This window comes from Monodon monoceros, unplaced genomic scaffold (assembly GCF_005190385.1).
Source record: "Monodon monoceros isolate NGI ecotype Baffin Bay Population unplaced genomic scaffold, NGI_Narwhal_1 Super_Scaffold_18, whole genome shotgun sequence".
NCBI lineage: Eukaryota > Metazoa > Chordata > Mammalia > Artiodactyla > Monodontidae > Monodon > Monodon monoceros.
Window position 1 is genome coordinate 11,136,990 of NW_021703774.1, and position 19,469 is coordinate 11,156,458.

Consider the following 19,469-nt stretch of genomic DNA (forward strand, 5'->3'; position numbering starts at 1 on the left):
ATCATTGTCTCAGTAAGCAGCAGTTTTTCCATAGGTCTCCCGAGCTTTGACTTCTTCCTTATAGATTCTGATAAAAATCGTAACCATATTTACGCATACTGTGATGTGAACGTTTGACATTTTAAATATAACCTAATATGATAATTAAGGCTTCATTTCTCTTCTGACAAACAGAAATATACTTAAGAATATATTAACAAAATACTTATACTTGCATTATTTCATTTATAGAGATACATTATGTGATAAAGGTAATTTATCATCTTTCTGTTACTGTATTTTGTGAGATAATTCAATAGAGGACTTTTTAAAATAATAATTTTAACAAATACATATTATCCTAACTGGTTATAAGGATGTGTATATCACTCATTCATACAGGCAGGGAAAGGTTATGAATCCACATGTTTAAACACGTACTAGTTGAATAAGTTCAGAAATTCAGAAATGTCTTTGTGATGACAGATCATCTAAATTAAGTTGACTGATCAAAGGGGTAGTTCTGAGTTGTTCTTTCTAGTCTACCTTTTTTAATTGCAGAAGTTAGATCTGTATTTACATTATTCAGTTTTACATAAAAATGCTTAAAAGTTTCAGAAATATGCCATTTTTCCTCAACTTTTCCATCTAAAAAATGTAATGGCATCAGGCTATTTAAATTTACCCTAAATAATAAATGAATTTCATTCATTTTAAATTGTATAAAAATCACAAAGAAAGCACTTAACATTTTTAAACTTTAAATGCTATCCAATTTATCATTGTCAATTTTAGATTTACAGTTATTGAAATATTTTCTCTAATTTAAATAGAAACCCAATCTATCAATATTACTTGTAATTCTCTACTAGTCACTCCTTTTTATATGTGTGTATTAACTTTCCATCAGAGTATTAACTTTAATAGAAAAAGACAAAGAATGTTTATATCAAATATGTTTATTTATTATTAAATTTTATTTATTAACACTATTTATTGATTTTTACTCTTTGTGAATCACTGTGTTCAGTTTTAAAAATATTATAAACACAAAACTTCATCCTCCAATCTTCTTTGAAGAAAAATTAACACAAGGAATAAATGAATCAATATTCCTTATATAACTACTATTTCTACTCTCCTCAATTTTTGTAAGGCAGAAATCTGCATCTCTTTCACCTTTTTTATCGGCTAGGCCTATATTTTCAGTTGTCTATTGCAACTATATTTGTACCCCAATGAACAAAGATCCTTCCAAACATAACATTAGGAAATCAATATTGAGACCCTCAATTCCCCTTGTACTCTTTCTTAAATTTCATCTGTACTTACAGTACAAGTATCAGGTTGATTCACCTTTCAATCTACCTTTAAAAGTAGCTTTTCTCCACTTTGAAAAAGAATGCAAAGCGCTCACAAATTCTGGAATAAACTTACCAATGTACATTTCTTTAAAGGGTATAAAAAACTCTGGATCACTATATGTGGCAGTTGGAAAAACTTGTGTCTCTGAAGAATCTTTTATGAAGGTACCACCAGAGGTCTTTGTGTCTTTCATAGTTAGTTATATAGTAAGTTGGTTGGTTTTATGGATAGATGGATATAGACATAGATGACATATTGTGTGTGTGTGCGTATATATATATACATATATATATGTGTGTATATATATATATATATATATATATACAGAGAGAGAAAGAAAGAGAGAGAGAAAGAGAGAGTTAGTGTCTCCTGTTTTGTTTGTAAGCACAAGGTGAAGCATAAGAATCAGTTTTTGACCCATTTGGAGATCTTCTGAATTCAGCTCTATTATTGAGAGGAATCTAGAATTATAAGAGTTTTTCAGTATTGACCTTCTTCTTCCAAACCTCTACTTTGGTAGAAGAAGAAGAATTACTCCTGAAGTAGAATTTTATCAGAGCAAAGAAAGCATCAGTAAGAATTATTGAAGCTACAGCATTAGGCAACAAATTCAGAAAGAATTCCATGACTTAACATTGGAATTGACATTCATAAATGAGATGTCAGAGAGATGCATTACACACTAACACACTGATTTTGACTGAAAACAAATGAAATGAAATGTTTTCTGGCAGTGAGTAAGCTGGATTTACCTGCTTGTCTGTCTGGCTTTGCCAATTAGGGTACAGAACAGACATTAAAAAAAAAACAAAACTGAAATATCCATATCTACAACTCCAAATTGTTAATAAAATATATTTAAAACATATGACAAAAAGAAATTCATAAGAAGTATGAGCAGATACATATTGAAATTAACGATATTCCAATTTCCTCAACCCCTTATGAATTTAACATATCAAGCAAGGTACATTTGAGTGAAAGGGTAACAGTAGTAATTAAAAGTTATAAAATCTTGGCAGTAACTTTTTAGTAAAATTCCCAGAAAGTGAATGATCCATATGACTAGGTAACAAATACTTTTCCGGATCAGTTAGTTCCTAATGTTTTATTTCATCAAAATTGGCAAAGGATGACATTATTATCAAATAGAAGATTTAATGTAACTTTTTTTTTTTTTTTTTTTGCGGTACGCGGGCCTCTCCCTGCTGTGGCCTCTCCCGTCACGGAGCACAGGCTCCAGACGCACAGGCTCAGCGGCCATGGCTCACGGGCCCAGCTGCTCCGCGGCATGTGGGATCCTCCCGGACGGGGGCACGAACCCGTGTCCCCTGCATCAGCAGGCGGACTCTCAACCACTGCGCCACCAGGGAAGCCCTAATGTAACTTTTAAAGATGGGACACCATGCAATTATCTTTTGCTTGTAATAAAAATCTGATGATATTGCTTAAAAAAATTTTTTCTTTCCTATTGTTTATTGATATGTTGGAACAAATTTTCTCAAAGCTTTACACATATAAAATTTAAAGGAAGGCAAATAATTTATATTGAAATAATTTATATTAATTTATATTTCTAGCAAAAACACCCCATAAAGTCTAGCTCTATCAATTCATTTATCAGTATTTTGTACTCTATTGTTTCTGTACCTAAAAAAAAAAAAAAAATAGGTCTATAGGACAGCCCCCAGTCCCTCTGAGTTGTCTCCCAAGGCAGTTCAAGTTTTCTCTCTAGGTATCAGTTATTGTTTACGTTAGTGGTCTAGTTATAAAATTATAAAATTTTGAGTGGTCTGTCTGTAGAGCTCTTTTCCAAAAAATCTTTGTTATTTTTAGTGCGGGTTTTACAGAATGTCAGTTTCCTTTCTTTAGAGATAGATAAATGCATAGGTGATAGATACAGATAGATAGATAGATAGATAAGACAGATAATACAGCAGAAATCCTTGCATGTCTAAAACTGAACTCATTGTTTCTTGTCACCAATCATTCCTCCTCAAATTACTTTTCCAGCCTTCTCTATTTCTGCAAAGGCACTATCATTTTTACAGACTGAAAATTATGACTTTGTTTATGACATTTTAAATGTAACATAAATTCTCTGAATTTCTTTTTGTTTTGGGGGGTGCTTTTTTATAAAATTAAGGTTGACATAATCAGCGGGTTCCATATATCTGGTCCATAGACTTACAGTTACCTGAGATGTTAAAACATGCAATATTAAAATAAGTATATTTGGACTCCTGAGTCGTATTAACAGAGACTCTGACTTTGTTTTTAACACTGAATGGCAGAATTGTCAGAAGCAATCACTAGATATTTCTCAACTGTACAGTAATTTGGTGACCCACAGGACTAATCATTTAAGAATATTTCTAGCTTTATCATTTTATTCCTTCAGGCCATTTGACATATTTCACCTGCCTTACATCAAATAAAGTAGTGTCTAGTAGATTCTAACTCCTCTTCTCCTGTCTCCTAAACTGCCTTTTGATCACCATTTCCTTAGTTTAGATATTTTTTAGTCTTCCATCTAAACTGATCTTTTTTCTTTATATCTTCTATATCGAAATAATGTATCACTCAGAGTACCTTCATTGTTAAACATCATTTAAATACAAATGAATTAATTCCATATACTTCACCCTGTTATGGAAACCCCAGTAACATTACTCTAGATTTATTTTTCTAAGCAACTCACTCATTGCATTCTTATACTGTATATGTATTAAAACAATACTGCTAGTTGCTATTTTAAAAAATATATTCCACAGTTCATTTGTGTGTGATGTTGTTAATGTATTATCCTATGCCACAAAAAAACCTCTCTTAATGTTGAAGCATATCCACGTGTCAAATACTGTTCCAGTCTACCTTTTTTATGGAACAATTAATCATACCTAGTGAAATATCTGTAACCCAACTCTAGTAGTTATTAAGTACTATTGTATAATATTATTACATACTTCTAATATTACATATTATATTACTTCTTTTATTTTTCCTAAGTGTATTGCAAGTACCTTTAGGGCAGGGATATGTTTCAGTCATCTTCATATTTGTACTTTCCCTAGAACGTCTCTTCCAAATGGAAGGCATTCCATAAATGTTATTTATTTGAGGTAAAATTAAAATGAATAATAAAGTAAATATATAAGTGCTAAAAGTACTTTTCCTGACCCACCTATGGGAGAATTAATCTGAAAGAATGAGATAGGTATAATTGTCAAGATATTTACAAAGTAGAATTTTTTCCTAAATGCTAATTCACGATTTTAGTTGAATTAATCTCATAGATGATGGTTGTATCAAAAAATTGTGTTTTTTGTTCTTGTTAGAAAGGAGACATGTAAAAGTTGTAAAAATCAAATTTTGTAGTAAATAGCAATTAGGTATTGACTAAGTTTTCCCTTACTTTTATGTTTATTTTATTACACTGAATATTTACCCTTTTGATTAGATTTTTCTCCATAGCAAGAAATGCTAAAATGTAAAACTAGTAGAGATCTCCAAATGTTAATTTTATAGCCTTACTTTCATTTTTTATATTTTCTTAAGAGTTAGCAAATTTACTAAACTTGCTTGTAGAAAAGAAATAAACTGTATCACTAAGGCTGTCTTAATACATGACAAAGAAATAAACTGTGAAATAATTAAATCAGTCTAATAGTTTCCCTGTAGTCAATCTAAGTGATCATATGAAAAATAAACTCATATAAAGTTATGTGTTGTTAGTGGCATGAGATAAGCATTATAGCAATATTTCATAACTCTTTTGCTGATGCCACAAACCCTTTGTATTATGATATCTATGTAGATGTGAGCTGATAGAACATGAGCTAAAGGTATATGAAAATATTGAAAACTATTTGAAATCAAGTAGTGTAAAAATAAATGCATACATCTCTTTTCAAAAGTATGGGAAGATAGGTTCTATCTACATTATATAAAAATAACCAAATATTCTGATCAATTAAGTCAAATGCCAATCAAATCAGTTTAAAAAACAAAATCAAATAGTCTGAGATATTAAACACCTCTATAATTTTCAGGATTCTTTTTTTTTTAATTTATTTAATTTATTTATTTATTTTGTCTGCATCGGGTCTTAGTTGTGGCTCGGGTCTTATTTGTGGCATGCGGTGTCTTCATTGAGGCGTGTGGGATCTTTTCACTGTGGGCTGGCTCTTCGCTGTGGCGCGCAGGCTTCTCTCTAGTTGTGGCGTGAGGGTTTTCTCTCTCTAGTGCAGTGTGCAGGCTCCAGGGTGCATGGGCTCTGTAGTTTGCAGCACATGGGCTCTCTTGTTGAGGCCGCAAACTCAGTAGTTGTGGCACACAGGCTTAGTTGCCCCGCGGCATGTGGGATCTTAGTTCCTGGACCAAGGATCAAACCTGTGTCCCTTGCATTGGAAGGCAGATTCTTTACCACTGGACCACCAGGGAAGTCCCAGTTTCCAGGATTCTTGAGCAGTTCATGGAGTCAGTATATATTAAAAAGAATTATAAATATTTGCAATTTTACAGACTTCGATAATTTTCTAATGATGGTTTTAAAATATGCATAAATACGTAACAATATACTCAAATTTTGACTTTTTGTGAATATGTAGATATGTATTATGCTTTTTTCCTTATCAGAGTAAACTTACTGTTTTGGTTTGTTCTTTAAGGGCTGCAAGTACTCCTTCCAGACTACCTTCAGGAGCGTTTTGTACAAGCAGCTTTGAGCTACATTGCTTGCAATTCAGAGGGAGAGTTTATCTGCAAGGACAATGACTGCTGGTGTCAGTGTGGTCCCAGATTTCCAGAATGCAACTGCCCCTCCATGGACATTCAAGCCATGGAGGAGAATCTTCTTCGCATAACTGAAACCTGGAAATCCTACAACATCGACTTTGAGGAATCAGGTAAGACATATATTTTATCTAACACTTCTAAACTTTGCCAAAAAAATTGCCATATTGAGAAGACTGTTTTACCCTTTTGGGAGAAACTATTACATACTTGGAGGATTTTATTCAATTTATCCTTATTATTCTTTCAAATGGACATGTGTATTGCTTTCATTGTCGGTTATTCAGTATTTTACTGAAAGCCTATATGGTACTTTGTGTATTGCTATGTACTATTGGCACTAGGACCTAGCCTGCTCTTGAGCTGATTTATTAGTCATTTAATGAAGAAAGTCCTTGCCTTTCTCAATATAAGAATTTAAATTGTTGACTGAAAAAAAATGTGCAACCTAGAAGTTGAGAATTACGTATTTATGTTTTATTGGGCGGATTTTCTGAGCACTTCAAGCCCAGGAGACAGGACTCTCAGATCGCTCTGAGGGAGGGCTCCAAAGAGGTAAAGGAGGAGCCAGGATATATAGGAGTTTTGGAAGACTCCTATATAGAGTCCATGTAGTGGGAACAGTATCAAAAGATACTGTTAATTAAGGAAAACCAGGTATCTCAAGTTAAGGAATTTAGTGCTTTTCTGGGTATGGGAAAATGCAAAGTCAAAGCTCATTGAACTCTTTCCTTTGATATGCACCTCAGCTATCTGGGGCCAGACAGCTGAGGTGCTATCCTGGCTTTAGGTGCCATCCTGGTGATAGAAACCTATCCTGTGCTTTGTCATCCTCAGCCTCCTCAGGGCGCACCGTACAAGGGTGGCTGCAGAGGCTGATAGCTTGAGAGCTGGGATCTTGTTTCCATCCTGAGTTCCCTCAGGGCCCACGACAGGGTGGCTGTAGTGGCTGAGGTGGCTGATGGCTGATGGCCACAACAGCCTTTGTTTCTTGTTTTATTGATATGGCAGACGGCGTTCTTAGTCCAATACCTCTGATACCCCTCTGGACTATTCGCATGGCCCCTGAGATTCACTTGTGAGGCAAGATCCAAAGTGCGAATGTTCTGTACTTTCTTTACATTAAAGTGAATCTCATGCACATACACTTTCACTCAACTACTTCTTTTTAAACCAAATTCAGATTAGTTTTGACTTAATGTTTGTGCAGTTTGTTTTTGTTATTTCTGAATTTTTATGAGTGCATAATTGTGTTTTCAATATTGTTACTTATGGACTGTGTAACCTGTAATGGCCTTCATTTCATAAAGCAATGAACTTTAATAAAAGGTTAAGAATGCCTCAACATGAAATGAAAAATATTGATAACAACATATATAATCATTCATGATAATAGAATAATAAAAATCCCCAGAATGTGGTGAGTGTAATTATGTAGCATTTAGTCAAAAGTGTTGGACATGGCTAACTTTCAAAGTGACATGAGAGGTTTTAACTGCCCTGAGATCAGATGTATATGTTTGAATGTCATAATTTTTCCAGTGATTCATTTAACCAAGCACACTTAAAAATGATAATGAAATTTAACATACATTCACAATAAAAACACTTAATTTAGGCATAGAAGGAACATATTTCAACATAATAAAAGCCATATATGACAAGCCCACAGCTAACATCAGACAAGAAAAACCACAATTGATGGTTTCAACAAACCCTCATCTTTTTGTGTAGTAGAACCACCAAATTATAAAGTAAAAGGGTAGGTAAATAGATTTAGAAAGAGTTAATAGATTTAGATTTTATTAAGATATATTTTGATCAAAATAGTGTATAATATATAATCCTCCTCTATTAGGGTAATATTTCTCTCTATACATATAGCAAAAACTGTCTAAGAATCAAAAAGTCATATCTCCTTGACATTGTTGAAATGCATTTATTTCTAACCTCAAATTGTTCTTTTGTTTTTCCAATAGAATACTCATAAGTAATGGAAATCTAATATGTTATATTCAAGTAGAACCATCTGATGTTAAAAATAATCATGAAATGCAACACTTTTAGATAATGTATAATGTGTTATACCAGGGAATCTCAGAAACCTCATATTTGTGGAACTCACATAGGATTGCCACCCCTATTATTTTGCCTTGAGACTATATTTTTAAAAATCACCAAATAAGCATTGGGTTTTTTGTTTCCAGGTGAAATGTAGTAGATTGAAGTAGTCCAATACTTCTATTGATAGTAACTAAAAAGTTGAATAATTTTTTAAATTATATTTTTAAAGACATAATAGATCATAAAAGTAACAACAACTAAATAGACTAAAATTCATGGCGTGAGATGTGTGGGATCCATAGCTTGTTTCCTTCCTTTCTTCCTTTCTTTGTTTCTATTTCTTTCTTTCATTTTATTCATTAATTTATTTAATTCTGAGAACAGAGCCTGAGGGCTCTGCATTTCCCCAGGCAGAGAGTGGCTGATGGGAGAAAGAAAAATCAACACACTTCTAGCGATTACTGAGACTAGAATGACAAAATTCTGGACTCAGTGAGCCTAAAGAAGTTCAGTTTTACCACAAGATATTTGCTGAATTTCAGATAGTGCTGGATGCTAAAGAACTGTTCAAAAGTCTTTTCAAACTTAATGAAGTTTACCACAGACTTCAGGTGCTTAAGAGATAAAAACTCTCTAGAGGGAAGAGCTTGAAAATAAAACAGGGAAGGATGGAAAACCCCCAAGGGAATGAGGAAGTGACACTGTGTTTCTATAACTGCTTTCCCCTGGGGCACATTTATCAATTCAGGGCAGAGTTAGAAGCTGAGAATCTAGGACTAGTCCCTGAAAAATGCTGGCATTCCAGGACAGAGAAATCAGAATAAAATTCGGCATTCATAGTAGATTAAAGTGAGAAAATTGGAGGCTTAGGAGTTTTAAATATATGACCAGTCTTCTCTTTAAGACATTTGCCTTAACCCATGGCGGATGTTCCTAAAGAGATAAACTGAAAACCTCTGAATGATAGCATTGAGTCTTCTGCAGTGTTACAGGCCTGAAGTAGCAAACACTCACCAGGTCCTTAACTGAAAGTTCTGTAGGGCCATACCCTAAGAACAGGGGAGAGTCAGAGCCAGACTGAGTTCTCTACAAGTGTAACCCCACACTGATATAGCTCATATCCTGATTTTTTTAGGATCAACTCCCTATAGTGTCTGTTACATATGAAGAGAGTGACGTCTTGAGGAGGAAAACATTTTCTAAAATCTCTACAATTTTTTTTTTATTTATGATGAACATAAAACTCTAATTTACAACATATGTGAGCAGATAAGACCTTATGGCTAATATCAAAAAGAAACCAGGTAACAGATGTAAGATGATCCAGATATTGAAATTAATAGGAACAATTTTCAGATAATTATTATTTAAATGCTCAAAAAATGAAAGGAAAGGAAGGATAAAGTAGATAGAGATATTGAAAAGTTCACCAGAGATTTGGAATCTATACAACTGGACTGAAGGACCTTCTAAAACATAAAAATGCAGTATCTGAAATAAATAACTCAGAATTTTGTTTTCATAGGAGTCTTGGCATAGTGGGGAACAGGATTAGTGAACAGTAAGAGAGGTTAATGGAATAGATAGAAATGGAAGCAGTGAGAAAAGCAACAACGAAATATTGGATAGATGCATGGCAAGCATGTGAGATATGCATGAAATTTTTTTCAACTGAAAACTTCCAAATTCAACCTACAGATTCAAAAAGCACAGCAAACACAAAGAATGATTAATACAAAGAAAACCACAGATAAGTGTATCATAGTAAATCTGTTGGAAAAAAGACAGAAAAAAATTCTTCTAACATAGAGAAAAAAGACATTACTTTCATTGGACTCGTAATGAGCCTGACTTATCAAAACAAAAACAAAAACAGATTTTTGACATATTTAAAGTGCTAAAGAAAATAACAGTCAATCTAGAATTATGTAACATTCCACAAGAGTTTCAAAAATGAAGGTGAAAATAAAGATGTGTTCCGACAAGAAATGCTACATGAAAACATAAACATAGAGGGGAAGAGGAATTCTAGAGATGGCAAATATACATGAGTAAATATAAGTGAATATCAGCCTTACAAAATAATAATTATGAGGTGATGTGAACATAAAATATATGTAGAATTCTAATATATGATAATAGTGTTATAATGGGTGGTGAATGGAAAGTGTTAATATTCGAAGTCTCCCAAGGTACTGGCATTGTTGAGGATGAGCTAAGAGATGTAATTTGCGTTAGAGTGAAATAAATCAAGAATAATATAATCTCTGGAATATCTACTAAAATAAGAATGTTTAATTATAGTCAAGAAAATAAAATACGATAAAAATTATTTGATCACTCCATAATAAGAAAATAAAGTAGAAAACAGGAGAAAAATCATCTGGGTCAAATAGATCAATGCAGCGGAAAGAGGAAGGTTTGGATTGTCTTTACAATAAATGTGTTGGGTCAGATTAATTCCACTGTAATGGTTATTATATTAAATATTCTATTTTCTTATTACACTAAATAGTCTAAATAAAAGGCTAATATTGTAGGACTGGTGATTAATAATAATAAAAATAAATAAAAGACTCTTTGCTGTTTACTAGAGACCTGATAAAGACATAGATAAACTGAGGTTGAATGGTGGAGAAATATGTAAAGTAAACACTAGCCAAAAAACACTAAGGTAAATTTGAAAGCAAGATACATTAATTGAGATTAAAAAATATTTCATAATAATAAAGTAGTCAATCCAACAGGAATCAATATCATAATTATTAATTTATATGAACTGCAAAATAAAAATTACACCACGCCAGTTAAACGGGCAAGTAAGACTGCTAAAGACTCTTGTAATAAAGGATAGAGACTTACAATAGGGAAGGAAGATTGAACTCAACTCCTCTGATACAAAGGACAGGAGAATTTTTAAAACTTGGGATTAGCTCATGGAAAAGTACCAGAGGACAGTAGCAGGGAGAATGGTCGACACTTCTGCAGTATCAGTTGTAACTTCTCCTCTTTCATTTCTTATTTTGTTTATTAGGGTCTTCCCTCTTTTCTTCTTGGTGAGCCTGGCCAGAGGTTTGTCAATTTTGTTTACCCTTTCAAAGACCCAACTCTTGGTTTTATTGATTTTTTCTATTGTTTCTCTAATCTCTATTTTGTTCATTTCCTCTCTGATCTTTTGTATTTCCTTCCTTCTGCTAACTTTAAGTTTTGTTTGTTCTTCTTTTTCTAATTCTTTCAGGTGGTAGGTTAGGTTCTTTATTTGAGATTTTTCTTGTTTTTTGAGGAAGACCTGTATTGCTATGAACTTCTCTCTAAGAACTGTTTTTGCTGCATCCCATAGATTTTGTATGGTTCTATTTTCATTGTCGTTTGTCTCAAGGTATTTTTTAATTTTCCCTTGGATTTCATCATTGACCCATTGGTATTTTAGTAGAGGGTGGACCACCTGATTAGGCCATCTGTATTTGCTAATTGTGCCTTATTGAGGTTGGTCTCCTACTTTTCCACAGAGACTGGGAGAAAAGCATACTATCTCCTTTTCCTTTGATGATTCCAAGTCAAAGGGATGACTCCTAGATCCTTGAGAATGACATTATCTTGTTTGAAGAAGATTTACTTCTTTAAGGGACAAAGAAATGCTTTACAATTGCAAGTTCTCTAAAGAAAAGGGAAGTCAGGGAAGAAACCTGTTTAAACTTTAGTGAAGCTGTGGCGAATGTTCAGGCTGTCTTGGTCAATACTTAAAAGCAGAGCCCCAAAAACCGTGAAGATAAATTGACGGAACTAAAAGGAACAAAAAACACATACAGAATCATAGTGTGAAATTTTAACATGCTTATTTAATATATGAAAGAACAAACAAATTGAATATCAGGGAAGATTTATTCAAGATTCAAGATTAATTTGTTTCAAAATATCTATCAGATTTCATCACAAACGAGAAATAGAATCATGTGAACATTTCACAAAATTCAGGGGAAAAAAACACTTATTCATGATTTTTTAAAAAATCTTTGAACAAATTTGGAATTCTGGAACCCTCCATATTTTAACAATTTCTACAAAAACTTCATGTATAATGGTGAAAATTTGGACAGTTTCCCCCTTAGAGCAGGAATGAGATACCGATGTCCATTCTCACCACTTTTATTGAAAAATGTACACAAAGTTGTAGTTAGTGTAGTTAGGCAAGAAAAAAAGGAATAAAGGCATAAGTATTGGAAAGGAAGAATAAAATTATCAGATTCAAATATAATATGATTTTGTACGTAGAAAATTCAAAAGATAAACTATTTCGAATAAATAAGTGAATTTAGCAAGTTCACAGCATAAAAGATCATACAAAGTAATTTGTACAGCCATATACCACAAATTTAAAATGAAATTGTTAAAGGTGATACCATTTACAAGAGTAACACAAAAATATCAGATATCTTGAAATAAATCTAACAAAACAGCACTTTTTAGAGATGTAAAAATATCCACACTGAAATAGACAAAATATATCTGAGAAAAAAAATGGAAGACCTAAGTAGAGGACAATATCATGTTCTTGGATCAAAAGACTCAAAATGTAAAGATGTCAAGTCTTCCCCAAATAATCTATTCAACACATTTCTAATAAAACGTCTTATAATTCTCCCCCCATGCCAGAAATTGGCAAGCTGATTCTAGAGTTTATATAGAAATACAGTAGACTTAGTATAGCCAAGACAATCTTAAGTAGAATAAATCTGGGAGACTATTAGATACTTAAAGCTTATAAATTGTGGGAAATTAAGAATAGACATACTGACCAATGGAAGAGAAGAGTGTCCAGAAAAAGATCTACATATATATGGCCTTCTGATTTATGTTTAAGGTGACCCTGCAGTGCAGAGGAAAAAAACAGTATTTTCCACAATACTGGGTCATTTGGACGTCTATGCATAAAGAAAATGAATCTTTGCTTATCACACCAGAAAATTCAATCCCAGATTGATTGCTGGTCTAAATACGAAAAGATAGAAAGAAATATAAAAGCTTGAGAGGAGAGCATAGGAGAAGATCTTCCTGAATAAGCAAAAATGTTACGAACAGAATTTCCAATACTAAATGTAAAAGACAAAAAAAAAAATTTGAATACAACAAAATTTAAAACTTCTATAATCAAAAGACACCATTAGAATATATTTGCAATACATTTGTCAACCAAAGAACTCCTATGGAGAATATATACAGAACTCCTTCTAATCAATAAGAAAAATACAGACAAAGCAATAAAGAAATGGTCAAACTATTTCAACACCTTGCAAAAGAGGAACTTCAAATGATAAGAATCATATGACAAAGTGTTCAATGGCATTAGTCATCAGAAAAGGGTAAATAAAACCATAAAGCTGTCATATGATATCACTACACATCTACCAGAATGGCTAAAATTACAAAAAAACAAACAAAAAAAAAAAAAAAGAAAAGGAAAGAAGGAGGGGAGAGAGGGAGGGAAGGAAGGAGAGACAGAGAAAATAAGTGAAAACTTAAAACAACTGGAACTCTCACATAATAACGGTGGGTGTGTGTAATTAATATTTTTTCTCTTTGGAAAAAATATTTGGCAACATCTACCAAAGGCAAATGTATCATATCCTATGACCCAGCAATTTCGTTCCTAGATAGAAACCCAAAAGAAATATTTGCATATTTGCAACAACAAATATACAAAAATGTACAAGAATGTTCACAGTAGCATTATTCTTAACACTCTTAAAGTGGAAACTACCAAATTCTCGTCCACAAAGATAGAGTAAAAAATTGTGGTCTATTTACACAATGGAATTCTATAAAGCAAAGGGAATGAACTATCCATCCAGAATGATAAGAATAAATCTCTCAAACATCAAATTGGACAAAAGAAACCATATTGAAATATATATATATTTATATATAGTGTATATATATACTATACTATATATATTTATATATAGTGTGTATACATACTATATAGTGTATATATGTGTGTATGTGTGTATGTATATATATATATATATATATATATATATATATATATATAAAGTGATTCCATTTATATTAAGTATAAAAACGGGCAAAGTTGAGCTGTGCTATTCCAAGTCAGGAATATGGTGCCTTTGCTGAGGCAAGGGCTAATGTGATGGATAAGGGTCTGGGTGTCTCATTTGGCGTTAAAAACTCAAGATTCCTTGCTCCATAGGCTGGCTACTGTAATATGTTGGGTTTCTGAAAATTCTCTGGGTTTATACTTATGTGCATTTTACTGTATTTATATCATAATTTAATTAAAAATTTAAAAATAAGAACAAGAATTTTGACATCTAAATAATCTGAAGAACATAATCTCAGAAAAATTGAATGAATCAATATTTTTAAAGTTTGCTACATATTGTATGCCTAAATTTGTAGTAAATTGGTCAAAAATTAGTCAGAAATATTCAATGTCCAGAGGTTTTGAACTACTAATTAAAAGCTAGTACTATTAATAAAATCAGACGTTTTAATCTTAACTCATATTTGGGTTACCATCTTAGGTTTAAAAACCAGACTCTTAACCATACCGGTTCAGTTGTGTTAATGTTAGGACAACAATGATTTACAGGACAAATCTGTTTTTTTGCATGATATCTCTGAAACTGTCTTTAAGATTGAAAATGTTTATATTTAATTATTTGTTCCAATTGGTATCCAGTGTATTTAGCTGATTCATATTTAACTGGAGGAGTGACCCTACTTTGCTGTAAATTTTATGACCCATCCTAGATAATATTGAGGGTATTATTTTATCAATTTCAATGTATAGATAGTTAAAGAATGAACTGAAAATTTTTTTTAGTACATTAGCTCTTTAGCAAAACCGTATTCACTTATTCACTCTTGGAACTAAACGACTGATTAACACATTCTATTTTTACTGGACTACTTTCAAAAGTAGTGAAACCTGTGCATGAGCATGCCTGATAGTTTTAAGAAGAGCTTTTGTTTTTGAGAAATAAAACTTTTTTTGCCCCATAGAGTTAAACAAAATACAAGAAGTAATGAGGCAGAGATTGCACTGGGAAAAGATTTCTAAATTGTTACCACCACCCGCAGACACCTTTAAGTTGATAGACTATATTCTCAGTACCTTGATGGTAAGGAAATGCACCAGCTTATTTCATTTTCCTGGTGATTGGGAAAGCAGTGACACTGGGTGCAAGCAAACTCTTTAGAGATTTCCTTGAATTTTAGGTAAAATACATAGTTATTTGTGTATTTTTATCTACAAGCCTAAAATTCAAATCCAGCTGTATTCTACACAGACAATACAAATTGCGCTGGCAACTTAGGTTACTTTCAAACATTTAATTCAAATTAACTTGATTTTTTAAAAATTTTAATTTGCATTTAAAATGCAAATAATTAATGTATCTGAAGGCTATATTTATTGAAGCTGAGGAAAAAATAAGTTTGTATCTGTTATTTTATCAAAATAGAATAATGCATTGGCATTTAGGAGATTCTTCCTTGAACACAAATTACAACATACGTGTGGAAGTATATAAATTAGAGTGCACAGAGTAACCATACAGAATGAGAATGCCAGTCACAACACAAAATGAAACAAAATATATTGCGAATTTTATTGGGTCAGGATAACTTGTTTGTAAATATCTTTCTGTTGTATTTGTTTTCTGTTATCACCAAGAGTAAAAGTCAAACAGTAGATCAGATTAGCATATAATGCTAAGCTATTTTTTAATTTGATTATATATGATTCATTTTGTTCTGTAAGAAAAGTCCTGGAAAATACACCTTTCACACCCTGCAAATAAAAATGTCAGAAAATTCCAAAATAGAATGCATTTCTCTTTTCATATCTTGCCATCTGAGAGAAGTATTGGTTGAGAGAACTATATTTTAAACAAATCTATCCATTCTCTACCTTTATATTTTCAGAAACAAATGAATGTTGTTTAATAAGAAATAATGATGGCATATATATACCATTGATTAAAGTGAAAGAGAGGATATAGGATAAAAATTCAGGGAAAGATATAGAGAAAAATAGAGACAGAAAAAAGAAAAAAAAGGAACTCACATGCACCCTCACAGTAGCAGTGCCGAACAAAAACTTGTTTATATATTATATTTAATTAGATAAAAAGAAAAATTTTGTTACCAATTACTTAGAGACTACTTCTACCCAGATCTGGATCAAGGATTCGAACCTAATGAAAAAACTGGAAGTCCTTACAGTTTTACTGATGCATCTAAATGATTAAAACCACAATTTTAATTTGGATTATGCAACCATTTACCAAAATTGCCAGAAAAATTTTAAAAACCACTAAATAGATAGCAATGTGGTATTTTTCCCATATAATATTCTGAATTATCCTCAATTCTTTTGGGGATGAATAAGAAACTTAATTATTTAAGCTGTAACTATGTAATATGATGATACAAGTAATATATAATCTTAAGAAAAAAATAGAGAGCTTGGTTTACAGAGAACATAAATCTTTTAGAAATTTTTGACATGACTTCTTTACTCTTTAGCAAAATGGTGTTATCACTGGTGTATAGGAAATCTAAGGTGTATTGTATGCTGTCCACATAGATCTTTATCAGGATCATGTCCTATTAAATGTAGGGATACTCATTTGATGAACCAAGAATGGCAGCTGGAGGCCACCTGGTAATGAAATTGTCTAGGTGTTACTTTTAGAGAATACTGTCCATTTGACACTTCATCTGAAAATGGATAAATTTTCTAATGCTGATGGCAAAATGTAGTATAAAAGTTGGGTTAACTTTTATACTTAACTTTTGTAAGTTTTAAACTTACAAACTTTAAAAAAAATAATGTATTTCTTCTTGTTATTTTTATGTAGACTATTCTTAATTTTCTTTCACGAGAACAGTTTCTCCCTCAGATGATATTTAACTACCAGTTTATGGGAAAAGGGTATTTTCCAGGGAAAATAAGTATATCTAAATAAAACATTTGAAGTTTAACTAGCAGTCCACTTTACATGTTATAACTTTAATAAAAGCCCACTGTTTCCTCTCAGTGTTCTATCTCTTTCCTTGACACTAAAACATCCTGATTTTTCTTTGAGGAACTCCCACTCCCATTCTTAGTATTGCACAGTTTATGAGATCCAGCTCATACTGAGATCCAGAATTGCTCTCTGATTAATGCAAGCAGATCACAAGAATCCATTCCCCCAGCTACAAAGATCAGTTCAAGATACCTGAAAAATTGGGTCAATGAGACCCAGATATATATTTCCTAGGAGTATCTCAGAGAGACAAAAGATTCTCTCTTTTTCCACAATAGCTATAGGAAGTGCTCTACATTTTTCTACTTACATATGAAAAAATAACATAGTCAGAAGAGCTTTAGAGAACCATCTTGCAACCACAGGAGATGTTTGAGCAATGCAAGGTGGAAAACATTGGGAATCAAAGGTGATTTTAATCTTAAATTTCACATGCTTTTTGGCCCGCAGTCATAGTTTCTTTTGCATTACAACTCATGTATAAGTTTACTGATCTTTTATCCATTTGAGCTCAGTCAGTTCCGTGGACCAGTTATTACTGAGTCCAAGCTCATATTGCTCGTTGCACGACAAGCCAGTAAATCAAGAAATGAGTTGTTAGGGCAAAAGGAATAGCGACTTTATTTGGAAAGCCAGCAGAGCAAGAAGACAGTGGAATAGTGTCCCAAAGAACCATCTTACCAGAGTTAGAATTCAGGCTTCTTTTATACTAAAAGGGGAAGGAGTGTAGTTGGTTGCTGCAAACTTCTTGGTATCAGAATCCTTTGTTCTTGCAGCTGTCTACGTAGGCCAGGTCACAATGTTCCTGTAAACCTTGGATAAGACAAATATTATTCTCTGTTTTGCAACTTTTAATCTCTATATGAATGGAAAACTGTTATAACTTTGAGGGTCAGAGCCTTAAGAATGGCTCCTGTATATTTTAGGCTCTAGGTAACATTCTTAACTTGTAGCAAAAGCAATAGAATACAAAGGTTAAAGTGAAAGAAACAGATCCAGTATAGAGTCAGATTTATTCTTCCCTATTACACAACAGCCACACCCAGTTTCCCCTAGATCTGTTTTCCAAATTTGCTCTTTTTCTTTTCTTTTTCACCCTATTTCCCTTCCTCCCTCTCTCATTTGAATCATTGGATTGTGTTAAACTCCTTTATCTGTGCCTTGTCCAGTGAGAGTATTTACTGGGTCCTACACATTTTGTTGGACATACTCCCTAAAACAAGTTAACCTATTCTGTGGTCTTGACAAGAAACATGGAGGCCACACACCAGATTTGATCCATGTTATGAGACTGACTTTTACTTGACCACTGTAACTAAATAAATTATCTCTTAATATTAGGGGTTGAGAAGCAGTTGCCTCAACTCTACCTGATTCATTGTTTTGCTATTTATTCCCTTTTATTTTTGCTTTCAAACTCACTAATTCTCTTCTAAATTTCATGCAGTGTATCAGACACACAATCTAGGTAATTAGCTAAAAAAGGCACAATCAAAAATTCCCTTTGGAGTATGACATTACAGTTTATTTTTTTCTCACACCACTTGTCCATGGCGAGTCAGCTATGGAGTCCTCTCGACGTCTGCTCCCTCCAGGACTTGGGCTAACAGTGCAGGCTCCATCTGGAGCAATGTGTCACTGTGACAGAGGGTAATATCTTGTCATACCTTGCCAGAAACAGTCATTTTCATCAGAACTAACGTTCTGTTTTCTGGCATCGTCCCTGGCACTGTGAGTTTACTGGGTACGTGATCTTCATCCCCAGTTACCACAGGCAGCCTTTCTACCAGGCTGTTTCCCCACTGGTTAATGTGATGGTCATCATTCCAGCCTCTGATAAAGTGACACACAGCCATGATCCACTACGTCGGTGTCACAAATTTACGCTTTTGCTTTCTTCAGCACAGGTTGTCCCCTCCATTTTGGCTTCCATTTCTGTATAAGTCAAGATCAGCTTGGTAACACGGCAATAGTAATAAACACCCCTAAAATCTCAGCTAAAAACAAAGTTCATTTCTTACTCGTCTACATGTCCACACAGGTTAGCTGGAGTCTTTGCACTGCATTGCCCTCACGGCTGGATTCAGGCTGAAGGAAGTGTCACCATCTGAAGTGGTTTGGTCATGGAGGCCATGGAAAAAGTGCTGTAAATTGTCACTGGCTCTTATAAGAACTGCTGAAAAGCAGCTCCCATTACTTATGATCACAGTT

General features: G+C 33.0%; 1 protein-coding gene across 3 annotated transcripts in view; it reads left to right on the top strand.

The window, feature by feature from the left end:
* Positions 1–19,469, top strand: part of BRINP3 (BMP/retinoic acid inducible neural specific 3) — a 415,363-nt gene that overhangs the window by 265,600 nt on the left and 130,294 nt on the right. For all 3 annotated transcript variants that reach the window (XM_029229677.1, XM_029229679.1, XM_029229678.1), the window contains one exon: positions 6,015–6,251. In XM_029229677.1, coding sequence (XP_029085510.1) covers positions 6,015–6,251 — 237 coding nt within the window. The remainder of the gene's footprint in view (positions 1–6,014; positions 6,252–19,469) is intronic.